This window comes from Mus musculus, chromosome 3 (assembly GCF_000001635.26).
Source record: "Mus musculus strain C57BL/6J chromosome 3, GRCm38.p6 C57BL/6J".
Classification (NCBI taxonomy): Eukaryota; Metazoa; Chordata; class Mammalia; order Rodentia; family Muridae; genus Mus; species Mus musculus.
Genome location: NC_000069.6, coordinates 126,722,728 through 126,741,299, shown reverse-complemented (window position 1 = coordinate 126,741,299; position 18,572 = coordinate 126,722,728). Strand labels below are relative to the sequence as shown.

The window sequence follows — 18,572 nt, the reverse complement described above, 5'->3', positions numbered from 1 at the left end:
TCTGACTGAAGTGTGGCACCACATTACTACCCATCTGTTACACAAATGAACTCTGTAAAGTACAACAGTAGCATCAACCGTCCAAGGATTAGAAACCTATGAAACTTGGAGTGAAAAACCCTTTTCCTCTTAAATGTTAGTTATCTCCGTTGGGCATCTTGTCACAGAAATAGGCTAGCTGATATACAGGACATGGTTTTTTTCTTTTTTTTCTTTCTTTCTTTTTTAATTATTCACTTATAACTCACTGACTGATCCCTCCCCCAGTCTGCTATACAAGTCTGACCGGGTGGGGCCCCCTGGGTATCCCCATACCCTAGCACATCAAGTCTCTGCAGGGCTGGGTGCTTCCTCTCCCACTGAGGCCAGATAAGGCAGCCCAGCTAGAACATATCCCACACATAGGCAACAGCTTTTGGAATAGCCCCCGCTCCAGTTCTTCAGGACCCACATGAAGACCTAGCTGCACATCTCCTACATATGTGTGTGTGGGTGTGGTAGGTCCAGCCTGTGTATGTTGTTGGTCATACTCTGAGAGCTCTAAGGGTCCAGGTTACCTGAATCTGTTGGTCTTCCTGTCAAGTTCCTATCCACTTGCAATCCTTCTTCCTATTCCTTTATAAGAAACCCCAAGCTCCATCCACTGTTTGGCTGTGGGTGTCTGCATCTGCATCTCTCTGAGTCAGCTGGGGGGGGAAGTCTCTCAGAGGACAACACAGGGTATGCTTTTAGAGGTCTGAAGGTTTAATGGCTATGGTACTCTACTTTTTCAACTCACTACAGTACTTCAGGTTACAGTTCTCATGGGTTTCCTGACTAACAATGAGTCTCAGCAAAAGACTGTACCATGAGCCATTAAGTATCCAACGTTAGGGTAGGAACCTATACCTGATAGTAACAGTCATGGCTTTTTCATTCAAGCAAGAGCAGGCAAAATACATCCCACTGATCATGAAATGAAAATGACTAATTTGGGTCAGCATTTCTGAAAAGACTTGAATAGGTTCCAAATTCTAAAATAAACAGGTGCCAGAAATAGACAGACAGACAGAGAGACAACCCCCCAAATGCCCTTCTTTTCATGATTCCCAATTACATAGGCAATGCAAGAGCATCCCAGGCATCATTTACATGTATGTTCCAAACATCCTGGTAGTTTGTAGGTCTGACAACCAGAGCGGCAACTTGTGTTGCTTAAATAATTGTAGTCACTAATGTCAGGCTCCCAGGGTAATTAAATATTTCATTTAGCTTGCTTACTAAACACACATAAGCAAGATATAAAAGAAACCAGACAATATGATTAAGTATCTTACCAATCAAGAAGAATCAATATCTGAATTTAAATACATGTTTTAATTTGTCATGAAGAAAACACCAGGTTAAATAATATAAAAGTGGATGCAAATGGGATGTTCTCTTGGGGACAGTAGCTTTTTTCTTAAATATAATTTGTTAAGATCTGATTCTCTACCTTCTCATTTAACAATATATAGTAAACTGCATATTTCATAATATAAAAATCAATGATCAACGGAGGATCATAACACAATGGAGAGTGTTTGTGAATATGTGTGTGTGTGTGTGTGTGTGTGTGTGTGTGTGTATGTGTGTGTGTATGTGTGCTGGGGATAGAATTCAGGACACTGTGCAGATTAAGCAAGTGTTCTACCACTGCAACATGCATCCTAGACCAATAAATCTACATCACATAAATTTTACATGACCACACACAATAATGGAACAGAAGAAAACTTATGATTTTCCTTTATAAGTCTATTGAGAGCACTATTTAATTAGCTTTTATTAACTATATAAAAGAATAGATTTCATTGTGGCACTTTCATACATGTACTTTACCTCAAACACACAATTTGAACACATTCACCTGTCATTTCCTGGTCTGGTTCCATTCCTCACTTTCTGAACGTTTTATGTTTCAAGGCTCAGTGAAAGTCCTAAATAATACTACCTTATTAATTTAGAATTCAAAACTTATAAAATTCAAAAACATGTATGAAAAATCAAATTAGCATTTCTCTTTCAGGTATCCTTTGAAAGAAATGAAATATCTTAAAATGACTGAAAGACTCTTACCAATTGACACATTAAACTTTAAGAACACAAACACATATCATACAGACCAACAATAGACACCCCCCATTCCCCCTCCCCTCTCTCTCTCTCTCTCTCTCTCTCTCACACACACACACACACACACACACACACACCACAGTTACTGCATGGCTACAGAAACTGGGATTAATTTAGGAAGTGGACAAGAAGATGGACACACAAGCATATGAAAGAACTGAAGACATGAATACCATCTTATACTAAAATTGTATTATTCGTCAAGCACTCACCACCCAGATATTTATAAACCAACAGGAACCACTTTTCTTCTTTTAAATAGTTTGGTTCTATCTTTGGAATGAAATAAACTAAGAAGGGTATTATTTGTCTAGGGTTTGGCTAGAGGGCTCAAAAAGAATAACTCTGTAAGTCAGATGCTGGGCATATCAGCACCTAACAGAAATGACACACCACAAGAATGCATGTGATGTCAGGACGTGTGCCAATCATCTGCTAATACATACGGTATCATATGAGGCACTCTTTGTAAGTTTTTCTCATTTCTTCTGACTTATTTGAAACGTCAGGTCACTCGTCCAGGAAAGCCTCGCTGAACGCTTCGTGTGCTTTGGTGCTCTCTACAGAGCCTTTCCAGAAGTTTGACCGTGAGAAGCCATGTATGTTTCCCCTGGACATGATGTCATCCTCATCCTTCAATGTGATATGTTATTTTATTCACATGCACACAATTCCAAAAGCATCACTGAATATGTAGGAATAAAGTGCTACTGTTCTCGGTTACAAAGTCATTAAGGAGTTGGTCGAAGCTCTGTGAGAGATAAAATGTTTTTTTTCTCTAATCAGAGTTCTGTAACTACTTTAAGAAGAGAATGTTTTCAAGAGTTCTCAACAAAAGAATTAGTGTCTCTGCATCTATCTTTGTTTCTTTTGCCTTTTCTTGGTCTCTTTCCCTTCTGTCTGTTTTGACCTATTCTGATTTCTTTGTTTTTTAAAGCTTATTATATTTTATTTTATGATTATCCCTTAGAGTCTGTTTTTTTTTTTTTCTAATGAGAGGCAGAATGGGGGTAAATCCAGATGGGAGTAAAGTTGTGTGTTTTGGGTGGGGGGCATAACTAGTCAATGTTGTATTAAAATATATTTTCAATAAAAGAAAAAAAGAAAATTTAGCTCCAATGAATCATTGCACCTACTTTTTAACTACTAAAACCTGTTCTGCTTGCCTTCCTTTAATATTTTGACCCCATAATCTAGAAACTTACATCAGACTACCCTCCCTGGAAGGTAGAATTTCTTCCTCTACATATACTGCGTTATTACCCTGAATTGCATTTTTTTTTAAAGTCAGAATCAAACTTTAGTGCAAGAAGTGATTAATCTGGCATGATCATAGGGAACTGGTTGCAGCCTGCCTTTCTTTTAGTCTCAAACACTTACTGGTGCCCTCTCTATCTACTTTCAAACTTCCGGGTTTATCCACCATGAGCAAACCATTTCCAGAATCTTCCAGTCTTGTTCGGACCTTTCCACATGCTGCCTATGTTAGCATCCGTGCCACCAGGTGCTGCCTCTGCCTTCATCTTGCATGAGGCTCACACGACCTCTAGTCTCTTCTGGTTAGCAGCAAACGCCTCTTAGGCAGGGGCTGTGTCTTATTCACCTGTTTTATCTCTAGTATCTAGCAAAATGCTTCCCATGCAATTAGCACTCAATCAGGATCCACTGAATGAATGGATCATAATAGCAATTCTATCTGTGGAGAATGTCTAAAGCAGCAAGTATGGGTGAGGAGTGGGGGGGGAGGGGGGAGTCTAACCATGAGCCAAGAGCAGAACCTGCCAAGCTTGAGTGGCTCAAGAAGTGAGAAGTAGGCAGGGATCAGGTGGGAGCTGGGCTTCCTGCCACAGAGTCCAGGCTGGAAGATGAAATGGATGACCACATAGCAGAAAATATCCCACACTGAAGAAGCTGTCTGCTAAACTTAGTCCAACATCTTTGAAATTGTAACTTTTCCAAATTCTCTACATAGCAGCATATCACAGACGGTCCTCGGACACTGTACCCTGTACCCCCAAATGTCAATGGCCCATGATAGCAACTCCAGCCTGTTTGCAAATCGAAACTTCAGATTAAGGAGTGGCACTGAAGTTATTTAATACAAGGGAATTAGTAGCCAGACATGGGCTCATATTTAATTAAGTTTTTGAGAAGAGTGTGCTATCAAAATTTTAACAAAAATGAATAAAGTTCTTTAATGAAACAGGACATCGAATTCCAGTGTGGATGTGTTTTAAAATATGATTAGTTTCAGTCATTGGCTTGGAAATCAAAAGGACCTAATTTTTTTTTTTAAGTTTTCATCTTTAATGAAATGACGTTGGAAATAACATATATTTCCATGACACCAGTACTGCAGTCTTCAGAGTCACAGCAAGATATGTAGAATTACATCTGTAATTACTATGGATGCCAACATTTCAGTCAGTAATTTCTGTTACATGGCAAATAAGAACAAGAACGCAATGAAAAATACGTAGGCCAGGCTTCTATATCCTATGATATGCTGCAAAAATTCAAACTCCTGGTCTCGATTTCTTATCTCTGGCTAATGAATAACTATGTCTCCCTTTAATTTTTAAATCAAAACAATTTTATAAGTGTTGAAGAAATTATTAAATAGATTTAGCTAAGTAGAACAACACTGTGAAATCTACTATGTTGTCTAGCCTTTAAAGACCAACGCTTTGCAGTAACAGGCAAAGAGCTGGACAGGCTGAGGATGACCCTTCATATTCATGCCATGACGGTGAGATTACAGTGTAAACCCGTGCCCTCTGTATGGCAAGTAGGGCACTATAGCACATCATGGTTTAGCAGAGCAGAGGTTGATGGCGATGCCTCCTCAGGTCCAGTGTGTTAAGAAACTGTAAAGTGCAATGAATTAGCAAAGATCATGGCAGACAATCTTAATAGATTAAGATCTTCCTGGGAACATAGTCCTTAGAGTTCCTCATTCCTTGATGAGTTTAACCTTCTCCTTGGTTATTTTTTATTACTATAAACAAAATAATAGAATCTGAGTAACTTTAGAAAGATGTTTATTTAGCTCACAATTGAATAGGTTCAAAGCCCTCTATCTGCTGATGGCCCTCTGGTTCAGAGAGCACAGATGGGACACAAAGTATCTCATGATGAGACTCTTTTGGAAAGTCTCTGTTCTTAAAAAACCTCATTAAATCACACGGTTCCACCCTGACAAACTCATCTAAATGTGAAGTGACACCCAAAGCCCTCAACTCTGTGCCTGGATTAAGTTTCTGTTTTCTTCACACTTCAAAATGTCGATGAAGTTTCAACACATGAACCCACTAGGGACACACAAACCAGAGCAAGGTCCAAGAGCTGTGTCAGGCCATCACAGGGGACACTGGAGGAGAAATCCCACCCTGCCTCTCTGAGCAGGAGAGGAAAGAGCGTGCTGAAACAGGGCAAAGCATTCTGTTGAGCTTGGAACGTTCTGCCCACAGGAGACACTGCTTCAGAAGAACCTGAATTACTGAGGAGTCCCCACAGCTGAAGCAACTGGGACAGGTGAAGATTCCAAACCACCCTGCTCCATTCTCAGCATGGAGAAGATGACAGGGACAAAAGCCGCACACAGCAATGAGATCTAATCACCGGCCACAGAAGCCGCCTCTCATAGCTTTCTCTGAAATTTCTACAGACCTACTTGCCACAGTTCCTTTCACCGGGCACAGATCTTCCTTTCCAGATGATTATAAGGAAACACAAAACCTGAACCACAGGCATGTCGGGAATGTGGGAATTGTTAGGCCAGGCATTAAAGGAAAAAAAAGGAGAAAGGAAGGAGGGAAGGAAGACAGGCAGAAAGAAAAGAACTGTAGTGGAAATGCTGACACTACACAAGGAAAACAAGTGTTTCAAACAGAGCTGGAAATTCCAAGAAGGTTGGAAGGGAATGCCAGGGATCACTGGCCTTGAGAACTCCCCGGGAAGAGAGCCCTATATTGGCTCCTCAAGAGACAGGGCACAGAGGACTTTGTGCTGTGGAGTTTGTGTATATGTCAACTGCAGTTCACAAAGACTGAGGAGAGAAAAATGACAAAGAAAGTCAGAACACAATATCCAGCAAATTTGCTATCAGCCATGAAATGCATAATGGGCCATATTGGAGATAAAAACCGAACCTATCTGGTCTTATTTAGTAAAAAAAAAAAATGTTAACAGGAACCTCCCACCCTTGCCCTGAATAACAACATGGGCTAAGACACTGCTAACCCAGTGTCTCTGTGTGCTCTAAATATGGTCAGCATGACGGTCATGTGGCAAAGCAGCATAGCTCCAGAAATACAGAATTATGTAAGGAGACTGAAGTTGCAGGTAAAAAGCAAAGATACCTTTAAAAAACATTGTGTTCTCCTTTCCTTCAACCACTATGTGCAACACTTTGCGCAAGAGATGCTTAGATCATGCATATTTGTTGAATGAAGAAATGGTCCAAGCACTTGAGTGCATTCACCTCCATGTCAGTGCCTTCTGTTGTCTTCCTGACAGCTCTGACTGGATGAATGGTGGCTCCCATTTTCAGATACTCTGAAAGCTTTTGACAATGTTAAGTCTGCTCTATGTGCTGTTAAAACCCATCCAATTGCTTTCAGAAGTCCGTTTATGCAGTCTGAAAACAATGATACTAACAGATCTTTTATTTCTGATATCACCAATAAATAAAATATCTGACGTTTCTTACTGAGTTACACTGGTACATATTATATAAAAGAGAAGGAGCTTAGAGAGATGGTAATGCAGAATTGCTAGCTGTGGGCATCTCTGAGAGCGAAAACTATTTTCATTATCGACTTTCTCACAAATCCATTCAATTCTCTCTACTTACTTTCCTAAGAAAAATCACAAATATTCAATCCAAGTGTTGTTCTTCTATCTGTGTACCTATATGGCTTACAGTTCCGTGACAGATGTGTATTCTAATATATACATACACAGTGTATCTGTGTAAATGCAACATATGTGTCTCCTGGCAGTTCCTGATGCACATTTGTCACAACGAAGAACAGCAAAATATAACACCCAACACATGTCACTCTGTCATATGGTTTTTAAATTTTTGAGAATTTCATATATGTGTATTGTATTTACATTATTTCTACCCCTCTCTTTTCCTCTCCTATTTCTCCTGTATCCCCATACTCCTTTTCACATTCATGACCTCTTGTTTAATTATTACAACTACACATACATATGTATGTATGTATGTCTGATATACATATATACCCATGCATACAAACTACTAAATCTCTTTGATATTGATCATATGTAGATGTTTTAGGATGATCATTTGGAACCAGATAACCTATCAGCAATCTTGTCCCTGAAGAAAACCGATTCTCCTTCTCTCAGCAGCAATTGATTGCTTATAGTGTTTCACTGAGGAGTGTGACCTGGTGAAACATTGCTCGTCTCTTTAGCATGTCCATTTTCCCTGAGTCTTGGGTGTAATGGTGGAAAGTGGGTAGAAAGACTGTAAGAACCAAAGGACCAGCTGCTAGATAGTGTCTTCTAGATACATCAGGGAAGCTGTACCCACGAAATCTCAAGTTAGGGTTGCTACCTCAAGTCTGGTGCCAGGGCCGTGGATAGAGAGCTAGCCTGAGATGATCACCAGTCAGGCACAAGAGAGGTAGGGGCAGGCTCTCAGGATTGGAAGCAAGCCGGACACGAGAAGAACCCCACCTGGAGCTGCGAGGAGCCCCAGGAGGGAATGATCTTGAGACAGAAGACCATCAAAAGGGGCCAGTAGAGTGGGTTAGACAGGGAGCAAGGCCAAGATGACAACCAGACTGGCACCATGGCTGGGACAGAGAGCTCGCTTGAGATGACCATGCAAGCCTGGGAGCGGAGATGATCCTGCCTGGTGCCACAATGCCCAAGCAAGGCATAACATTCCTGAGACCACTCCTGAGATGAGCCCAGACACTTGGAGACCCCTGGGTGCCACAATGAGGAGCAAGTAAGTAGTAGAGAAATGGAAGAGAAAGAGAAACTGAAGGATGTATGCATAATGAAGAGAGGCAGAACTGGAGACTCAAGGGTAGGGAGGGCTACCTAAGCCTAATGTGAGTAGCCAGTCATGCCACCTGGGTCCATGGTGGGGTTCTGGCCTGTGCTGGGAACCACTTTTGGGTTCATGGCCCTGCAACAGCAGGGAGTTGCTACCACCAAACATCAGGCAGATGTTCCTGGTCTGGTCTGCACCCAGAAGCGTGTTGATGTCCAAGGGCTGTGCAGACTAGCCCTACTCCTCACCTGGGCATCATGGGAAAGCTGGGCCTGGAGTCATGAGAGTGAAAGTGTTGATCCCACACCAAGCCAGCTGCAGTATTTGGGAGAGCAAGACCTGAACACTGCAGGAGTTATGAGTGAGCCGGCCAGAGAATATTAGCATGGGATAGCTGGTTCTATTGCTCATCTCCTATGCAGTGGTGTGGATGAGGAAGCAATATTCTCCTTTTCCCTCCTGTCTCTCCACCTGTGGGAGGAGACCTGGCACTGGGGTCATGAGATCAGTAGAGCCGGCCTTGCACCTGATCTGGGTAGCACAGTAGAGCTGCCCCTGATGTTAGGGGTAGGGGTGAACTGGCCCTGAGGGGGTGACCATGAGAAAGCTGGTCTCACAACTTGTCTGGCATGCAGCAGTGTGGGCAAGGGGTGGAGTGCCCTCTCCCATCCTCAAACCTTTCCACCTATGGCAGGAGGGAGAGCTGCCTCTGTCCTCACCTGTTGAAGCACTCGGGAAACTAGGCCCCATATTTCATTCAACTGGCAGCAAGATAAAGCTGGACCTGGTTGTAGTGGTTGTAAGTGAGCTGGCTCAGGAGGTATGAAAACCAACAGACAGACTAACTTAGATACATCCCAGGCCCAGATACAACGCTTTAAATGAACCCACCCCAACATCTACCCCATGGATGAACTGGAAAGCATGAAGGGGCCATTTCTACAGATTCAAAACTACAGGATCTCCATGACGCAGGGCAACAACAGGATATCTAAGAGCAGTCCTAGTAAGGTTATTGTATTGATAGAGTAGAAGCCAGAGGCCTCATATCAGACAACGAGTCAATAATATTTGCAATCAAAGAAGTGTAGACAAAGCGTATACACTATGGGACACACTGTGACACACTTCAGCCTCCACAAGAAGATATTTTTCCTTGTTGTGGGGTTGTTTGCAAGATAGATAGTGAGTACAAGGGGAGGGAGAGATGAGTAGGATTGGGGTCCATGAAGATTTCTCCCCATAGAACTCCTTCCAGCCTTTGCTTTTTATAATGTGAAATCTTCCATTAAAAAAACAGACCTACAAACCTGGAACTACTTCTCTGAGTCTGGTGTTTGTCAATTAACAGAAAGCATGCACAAGAACCGCACTGTCAAAACAGGCATCAAAAGGTGAAAAGGAACACGTGACATATTCCTTCAATGGGAAAGCAAGATTTTATTTTATCCTGCAAATGACTGTGTGACCTTAAATGTTCCCAACACGAGTATTTCACTGATGGTTTTCAGACCATACTTTTCAACTGTACTGAAATTGCATACTTTTCTAAAGTCATTCCTCTTTTCTTCTTTGTTGATTTTGATAGTAATTGCATAATTTCATATTTATATTTGGTTACATTTTCTTTCCAGCCATGTGGGGAAAAACTATACTTTTTAGCTATTCCTTTTTCAAATCTCTAAAACTGGGTATTTGATTGAACTGTATATAGGCTGTCTTATAAATCTCATTTACTGACAAAACATTTTGATTGGAACTAGTGGTAATTCAAGTCACATGCATTAAATACTAAGTAGTGATTTCAAAGCACCTGAGCTCAGAGGTTGAATTGCCTGATTACACATATTTTAAGCTCTTATACTCCGTATCTATATGCTCATCTTCAGGTCTCTTCACTCTGATTTGTCGTAGAAACAACCCAGGCAAACATCACTGCAATGCAAATAATAGGTCCAAGCTACCGAAATAACTTAGGTGAAGCGGAAAAAGGTTTCCATGACAGCATTTAACGGTAAGCCATATTTTGTTTTACTGTGAACTGTTTTTATATGTTCTTCATCAGTTATTTTTTTATTTATGAATTATGAGAAAATGAGTTTCATGATCTCTGTATTTCAATAGGGAACACGAAAGTCTATAAAATATATAGATATGAGTGGCTGGATGAGTACAGGAAGCCACATGGCAGAGGATTTGACCCCACACTGACATGTCATCCAATACCCAGAAGGCACAGACAGCAAAGTCTACGTATCTACACCTCTCAAAAGTCAAACAACTAATGACTTCAGAGAGTTCAGGAAAGAAAACAATACAAGAAAGGCTTCAGGCCCAGGAGGAAGCAGGAAGCTGGAATGAAGAACTGTATGGGTAAGAACAGGTACTTGGAGAAGTCACCCATGACAAAGTATTGCACAGGCAGTACTAGCGCACAAGGACACGCTGCACCTGAGAGGGCAAACCTGTGCTCCAGGGCTGTGCTCAAGCAGGGCTCTGGCTATTGTTGTCCGGCATACACGTGGGCCACAGGATGACAGATGGTCATGCGTGGCTGATTAGCCATGGTCAAGTTTTCTGTTTTATCATGATAATAATAAAACACTAATAAATTGGGGTTTTGTGCTAGCCTGTGTCATAAGATTGAGGGAGTCAGTTATCTTCCTGAGAAAACTTTACTCAATGGATAAAAGACTTTCAACAGTGTCATTGTTCCCTTTTTCTTCCATTGGAAGGCAGTTTGATAACTGAAAATAAAGCCATCAATTTCAGAAGAGCTTAAGATTAAGACAAACCCACATGTTACAGAAACAAGACCGAAGGATGGTTTCACAACGCTGCTAAAATCCGACTTCATTAAACTTATTGCTAACTACTTTTATATTCATGTGAAATTTTTTTGATGTGTACTTTCAAATGCATCGTCACCAACACATTCATTAAATATGTGTACTATAATTATAAAATTCTCTCTTATTGTTGGCTCTTTAAGTTGTTCCCTATTTCCCCAAACACACATACAAGTATGATGCACTGAATATCTCGGGACATAAAATTTTGCCTGGATTTAGGATAAAGTTTCTGTGAACTTGTTCTCAGTAGTAAACATTATGAAATGATACAGCCATTTTTTAATCTCTTAAATAAGTAGTACCAAACTGATTTCAAGTACGTGTATGTTTAATAATCTCTAGGCAGCCATGCTTGTGGATTCTTCTGATATATGCCTTCTAGGACAGAATAACGCCCCTTCAGTCTTGTTGGTAGAACCTTAATTTATGTTCTGATTAGTTTAAATGAACCATGAATGCCAGGGTTACTTCCCTTGATCCTTCTGTTTATAGAAGATAAACTTTAGAAGTGTCTAGAAAATTCAATAGATAACTTTGCTCATGTCAGCCACTTGTGTAAAACATTCCCATAAACAGTACAAAGAGGAGCCCACTCAAACCAATTCCAAACATGGACAACACACTGCTGTGAGGCTGTCTCTCTCTAAAAGAACTAGAGTGCAAAGTCACTTGGAAATCATTTTACAATATTATAGTGATCCTTAATTGGGACTGTGAAATGAGTAAAATCATGTTTAAATCAGAATACAGCAAAATTGTGCAGCAAAAATGAATGAGCATAAAACATGTACTTACAAGTCAAACACCAAGTAATGGAAGCCCTCCTCCGATATACTGTCGTGAAGTCTCACTGGAGGGAAGAAGAGAGAAGGATGTTTGCATTGTTTTATTCAATCACCTGTAGAAAATCTGTTCTAGGATGGACACTGGTTCTTCTATCCAACTTGTGATGTTTCAGTATTATTTACAGAAAGGCATGGGTGGAGGGAACAAGCCAAGGTCTGGGCTCTGATTCTGATAATTAATAACTATCTGACCTTAAAAAAATTATAAGTTGTGATGACATTAGTATGTGCATTAAAATGCTGGAAAATAGAAGAAAATGTTTCCATATATTACCAGGTAGATGCTATAGAAATGTTACTGGTGAGGATAATATACATCCAAAGTTTCAAAGCTCACACAATTCTCACACTTCCCTGTCATTCCTGTTGACCAGTGGTTCCCAACCTTCCTAATGCTGAGACACTTTTATACAGCTTCTTATGTTATGATTATCTGCAACCATAAAATTATTGTTGTTACTACTTCATAACTGTAATTTTGCTACTCTTATGTATCATAATATAAATTATGTGTTTTCCAGTGGTTTTAGGCAACATCTGTGAAAGGATCATGCAACCCCCAACGAGGTCACAACCCACAGGTTGAGATCTGCTGCTCTTGATGTTTCCCTAGTCCTCGTCTTTATAAACCAGTGCGCTGATCACCACAACAGGGACAAGCTAAGCTCTTGCAAGCTAAGCAAAAGTCTAGAAAAAGGTCTCCCTGCTCTGATTTTCCATTTGTCTTTGAGTTCCAACATAGCACTGTCTAGTCAGCCTGCCTTCTTTACTTAAGTCACCAAAAGCAGCTAAAAGTGTCTTCTAGAATTTGCCGGTAAAATAATAAACCAGTTCCTTCGACCTATGCCAATTTCCCAATGGAATGGACTTGTAGGTGACACTAGCAGAAACTCATATATGAATCATATGAATTGAAAAACACTATATACACCAAGCCACACATGTAAACTACTCTTTTACCAATCTACTGTTTAGCTTGTCAAGGTTCTATCTCTCTCTCAGCCACTTATCTCTCGCTGGTGATAATTCCTCCAGTTTAACTTTTATCGAGGGCAAGAGGTTCACAGAAAACAACCAGCTTGAAGGACACACTGCTTTTACAAAAGTCACGAGAGAAGATAAGGTTCTACTAGCATGCTGGTTGATTTTTGTCAACTTGAGACACAAACCTAGACATACCTGGAGAGAGAATCGTAATTGAGAAAAGGTCACCATAAGACTGGCCTGTAGGCAAGTTTGTAGGGGGTGGCACCCCTAGGCAGTTGGCCCTGGATGCTCTAAGAAAGCATACTGAGGAAGCCATTAGGAGCAAACCAGTAAGCAGCACTCCTCCACAGTTCTGCTTCAGGGCCTGTCTCCAGGATCCTGCAGTAAGTTCCTGTCCTTTCCTCAGTGATGGAATGTATGACATGAGAGTGAAAGTCTTAATAAATCCTTCCCTCTCCTGGTTGCTTTTGGTTATGCTGTAAACATCACAGCAATAGAAACTCCAACTAAGACACGTAGCACAGGCCTCTTTGATGATGGTTGCCACATGGAAAAGGTATGCCCAGAAGAATATTTAAGTGGGCTCGAACTACAACCATCTAGAGAGACCAGTCTACATTATGGATGCAACTCCACATTCTACAATGGCCACTCTCCATAATACGGCTCCATCCACCACTGCGGCTTTCTAAGTCACTCTCTAGAAATCCCTTGGAGGTCGAGAAAGAGGGACTTTTGCTCACCCTTAAATTACAGATGGTTATTTGTAAAAATGTGGGTTTCCTGAATCATTAGTGTGATGACAAGGCCTAAACAGGAGGCAACAGGATGTGGCCCAGGAACTCAGTCTCAGACCTTGATACATTCACTCTGTAGTCATGAAAAGGTAACGGACTCTGTGGGGGGGGGTGTCTTCCAGTCTCTGCAGTTTGTCATCACACCTGAAACCTGAGATGCAGCTAAATCAACCCCCTTTCCATCCTTCTGACTATAGAACCTCCTTCTCACCAACATTCTAAAGAAGAAACCATATTCTTTCAATCCCCGCATCTCACTCAGGAACTGTGTGCCAGGCACACCCAAAGTCATATCAAGATTTGGGAGAAAAACTGTCCCCAAAGTTCAGTTTAATTATATGTCAAATTTAAAATACTAGAAATGAAAGTGATTGTCTAACAATTTTAACTGTGTGGAGTATTATTCAATTTGCCAATATCAAGAATGCTTGGCTCTCTTGTTTATATGCCCCCTGCAGAAGAAAATGAAGGGGCCAATCTGACAGTACATCTTCTGCTCATGACTATTTAGTACAACGACAGAAGACAGAATGTGGCTGCTAACTGTGTTTTCTTCAATGATCAGGTACCAGAGATACCTGCATAGTTGGTGTTTAAATTAATTAGCTTAATATATGGTTACTTAAAAACTTTATTAATTTGGAAAATTCAAATACATTTCCATGATTCACAACTTGTACATGAGTAGACCACCACTACTTTCTCCTATTGCTTTGGGAAATATCTTCAAGGGGAGGTGAGATCTTCAATGTTCGGATGACAGAGTTGAAAATTATTTCAGGTGCAATTCAAGGAACAGTTCTAGTTTCTGATCACATTAGGAAAAATACTTTCATAGTACAATCCACTACTATTTTAATGGTGATCTAAACATTGTAAATAATCCTTACTGGAAAGTGATTGGGTCACACAAGTAGCTCAAAGGCTCATTGTGAAATCTATGATAACAATGCATTTAGCCAACAACCATGTGGTGGTGGGCAAAGACAAGCCATTTTTCCAGATTCAGTGCTTCTCACCACACATGTCCAGAGTACCCAGCCATTTGCTGTTTGGGGCTTAAAGCTGATAAGTGACCTTACTTACATGGCAGACAAATCACCATTGTCTTTTTCTGGGACTAACTTGTGCATACAGCCCTCTTTCCTTTCTTCATGCCCTGCCTAATCTCTTCCATTCTGTTTCTCTTTTTTCCATTAATTAATTAATTTATTCATTCACTTTATATCCTGATTGCAGTACTCCCCTCACAGAGCCCCTCACCCCACCACCTTTCTCCTTCACCTCTGAGATGGGGGAGGTTCCCCATCACTGGGTACCAACCACTCTGACAGCTCAAGTCACTGCAGGACTACACAGATCCTCTCCTACTGAGGCCAGACAAGGCTGCCCATTTTGTTTTAAAAATAAGAAACTAGAAAGACAGAATTACATGGGTTCACTGCAATCTTTCCTTCTAAAGAGAACTATGGAACTATCCTCATGTTCCCATGTACACCCTCATGAGAATGGGTCAGCTTTTGACTCTTCGGCTTCTGTCAGAATTGATCTACCTCCACAGTTGGCAGAATGGTTTTAAAGTCAGAAATAAATTGGTTCGCAAGCTTTGAGTGACAGCTGAGAGTACTCCTCGTCTTCCATAACAGATTCTCGGGGACTGAAAAATGTGTTTACCCTTATAAAATGTTACATTAATTATTCCCTATAAATAACAGTTAATTCCTTTTCAGACTGAAGGAACGATATGGCATTCTGTTCACACAGCTGTTAGCCCGAGCCTGATTGCAAGGCAGGCCCACAAAGCAGGATGGCTGCTGTGTGCCGAACCAGATTGTGCCCCTTTCTTACCTCAGCTGCTCGGCAACTGCCATACGCTCACGTAGGGATGCACACAATTATGATAACTGCATGTTTTTAAGAGGGAACTTTTACAGATAATGACAAAAGCATGTGAGAAAACAGGTTAAAATACATCTTGGTAGTCACTGCTCTTTGACATTTTAATATAGCTTGGTGTTACTCAAAAGTAACAAGTGTAAGAATAAACAGATGACTTTTCATGAATCAGAACAATGTTACAATTAGTGGGGTTAAAATGTAAAGTTCTGTAACTTTACATATGAGACTTGAAGAAAATGCTACTGAAGCTAAAATACTTTTCATGGCCTAATTTTCTTCCTTTATCTACTGCATGAATTTGATGATTTATATTCAGAGCAGGGTTACTATTTTCTTTTCCTGCCCTATGTTATTGTGTAATTTCAATACAATTGCAGCTGATTAACAGAAGGTGACATATCAGATCATAGTCTTGTATGATGTGAGGAAAAAAATGAAAATTTTAATTCTATTAATATTTTCTACTTATTTTAACATTTATTTTGTTTAAGGAATAAAAGAGAAAATATAATTTTAATTCTTATATCAGGCACAATTCAAAAAATTGTTGTAAGAATTATTTTATTTACTATATACAAGACTCATGATTGTAAATGTCATGGACTTTTATAGTGAATGTGCATAGTATTAGAGACCTTAAGGAAATATCTATTTATGGTTAGCACATGGCCAAGCTAGGCCCAAAGAGCATACTGTGGGGACTCCCTCAAACACACACAGATATTATAACAGAATGAGAAATGACAAGTATAGGGGGAGGACTGAGCCTGTGTGTCTGTGTGTATGTCTGTCTGTCTCTATGCATATTGCTTTCATACATGTTTGTATGTGTTAGTTTGTGTGCTTATATTTGTATATATGTGGGGCATGTGTATGCATGCATTCTTGTATACATGTGTGTATGTGTGTGTATTTATATCTTGTGTATAGTGTGTGTTGGTGCAGATATGCACGTTTTGTGTGTATCAGCAAATTCCTCACTGTCTTGCAACACATTAATAGTGTGAGATACTCTTGAAAGGAACAGAAATGGGACAACACCTAGGAACAGAAAAGTAGCGCTCAGTGAAGAACAATTTCCACAAAAGGAGACAGCCACTGTGCGCTTCAGTTTTAAATACGGTTACAGGACGTTTGAAGACTTAGAAAGCACATAACACACAGGGAGAGAGAGAGAAACCATATTTGCCTTTTGTATATCATTTGATGATCCTTTAAAAGGTGTTACTTTTATACTTCAGAATAGGAACGTAACAATGTTCAGTGACTCAGCTATGTTTTCTGATAGAAAGGAAGTGGAAAGAGGGAGAATGAAGCTTCAGCTCTAAGGCGTGCCAAGGTTACCTGGTAGATCCATCATAGTAAGGACCCGAGTTCAGTAGTTTTGTCAACAAAAGTGAACAGTACTATGGCATGGAGCTCAACAGCATAGAGCACACTGCGCATGTGTAACACTCTGGGTTACATCTCCACCAAATCCACCAAAGTAACTTACAGAATTACTTATGGAGACATATTTTCCTCAGTAAACCCTTGACAGAATATGAAGTCCCCATTCCCGTCTAAGTACGATTTCCTTATGCCTTCATTTCTTACTCTCTGTCCTATGAAATCGAAGTGGTTAATCATGATGATTTTATGAAATTGCTTATACAACTCCAGTGCGATTTATAATGGATATATAACTTAATATTATTATTATAATTCTCCCACACAACTCAAATTCAGGACCTCCTCCTCCTCCCCCATTATATTTCATTATGGAACTGAGCAGTTAATCATACTGGTAGACTGCAATGAATTCCTCAGTATTCAGCGTCCTTCGGAGTACACCCCTCTGAGCTGGTAGTTAGCTCTAAATGATTAGCACACACGAAGGGAGCAGAGCCTTCATAAGCTCTATATATGGCAGCTGACCTCTGGAAAACCACCCGCTGTGCTAAAAGAAAGGTGTGGTGAGACTACTAAAAGACTAGAGGCCAAGTGGAGAGATAACCCAGAGAAAGAGAGGTCACCCTGACATTCCATCCCTAGCAGAGCTCAGAGCTAAATGTAACCACTTGAGTGAGCTCACCTCCAACTGAGCAGAAAAGCCATCTGATGGAGCAGTCGGCTCACAACCATGGCAAATAACTAGGGATATGATTTCCTACCACTGAGTCTGGGATGCAGATGGCAAGGCAACAACAGACAAATGTATCAGAAAGGGTTAATCTGAACGGCATAACTGTCCTCAAATTGTTCTTTTTCCACATCGCAAGCAATTTCTAGTGAAAAATATTAAGCTTGGCCTAGAAAACCGGCATGAACTAGTGTGACTCTCTGAAGCTAAGCATGGCAGGGTGACATGCTGCCAATGTTACCACAATACTAATAAAGGATTTCACAGCGAACAGATTGTATTGCATTCTCATAAGCAATGTTTGTCAGCTCTGAGTCACAGTTCTGATTATAAATGAGGAAGATTTTACGTTTTCAGCTTTGTTGTGGTTGCAAGGATGGAGAGAGTTGGATTCCGTTCTCATCCTGGGATGTAAAAATGGCAGCTTGTAAGTCCGAGCCTCCTTATATTCTTCTCAGTGGTTAATTATAATTCACAGCTAGAGCCAGTCCCAGCCAACTTAGGTCATGCAACATGCCAAGCCTTCCCCACAGGAGAGGTGCCAACACTGGATTCATTTGTGAATTGTTAAAATTGTGCTAGTAGAAGAATATTTTTAACAGTCAAATGGCAGCACGCTGGAGAAAACGGCAGCTCAGTCATTCCTACCGGGCCTTCTAACAAAGCTGTTCATTTTGAAGAGATTTTCAAACAGAAAACAGGAACACTGAACAACAAATTATTTGGGAGTTCGACTGCCATGGTGAAGGTTATGCATAAAATCCATTGTCTGTGCTAAATTTAGTATCTGAACATATAAATTTCTTTTTTTCTTCAACCTAAATTTTTTTCTTTCTTTATTCTTTTATTTATATTTAAGACAAAGCCTAATTATGTACA

The 18,572-nt window shown here is 40.4% G+C and overlaps 1 protein-coding gene across 38 annotated transcripts in view, besides 1 other annotated feature; it reads right to left on the bottom strand.

The window, feature by feature from the left end:
* The window catches only part of Camk2d (calcium/calmodulin-dependent protein kinase II, delta), a 250,840-nt gene that overhangs the window by 105,027 nt on the left and 127,241 nt on the right, over positions 1-18,572 (bottom strand). For all 38 annotated transcript variants that reach the window (XM_030252342.1, XM_030252344.1, XM_030252343.1 and 35 more), the window contains exon 4: positions 11,839-11,893. Coding sequence is in view for 32 of the 38 variants with exons in the window: in XM_006500823.4 (XP_006500886.1) it covers positions 11,839-11,893 (55 nt within the window). In the remaining 6 variants the exon portion in view is untranslated. The remainder of the gene's footprint in view (positions 1-11,838; positions 11,894-18,572) is intronic.
* Positions 16,328-18,439: an enhancer, noted in NCBI's record as "VISTA enhancer mm1653". NCBI's record gives its function as "enhancer in: heart[3/6]" and the evidence as "EXISTENCE:transgenic organism evidence [ECO:0001131][PMID:17130149]".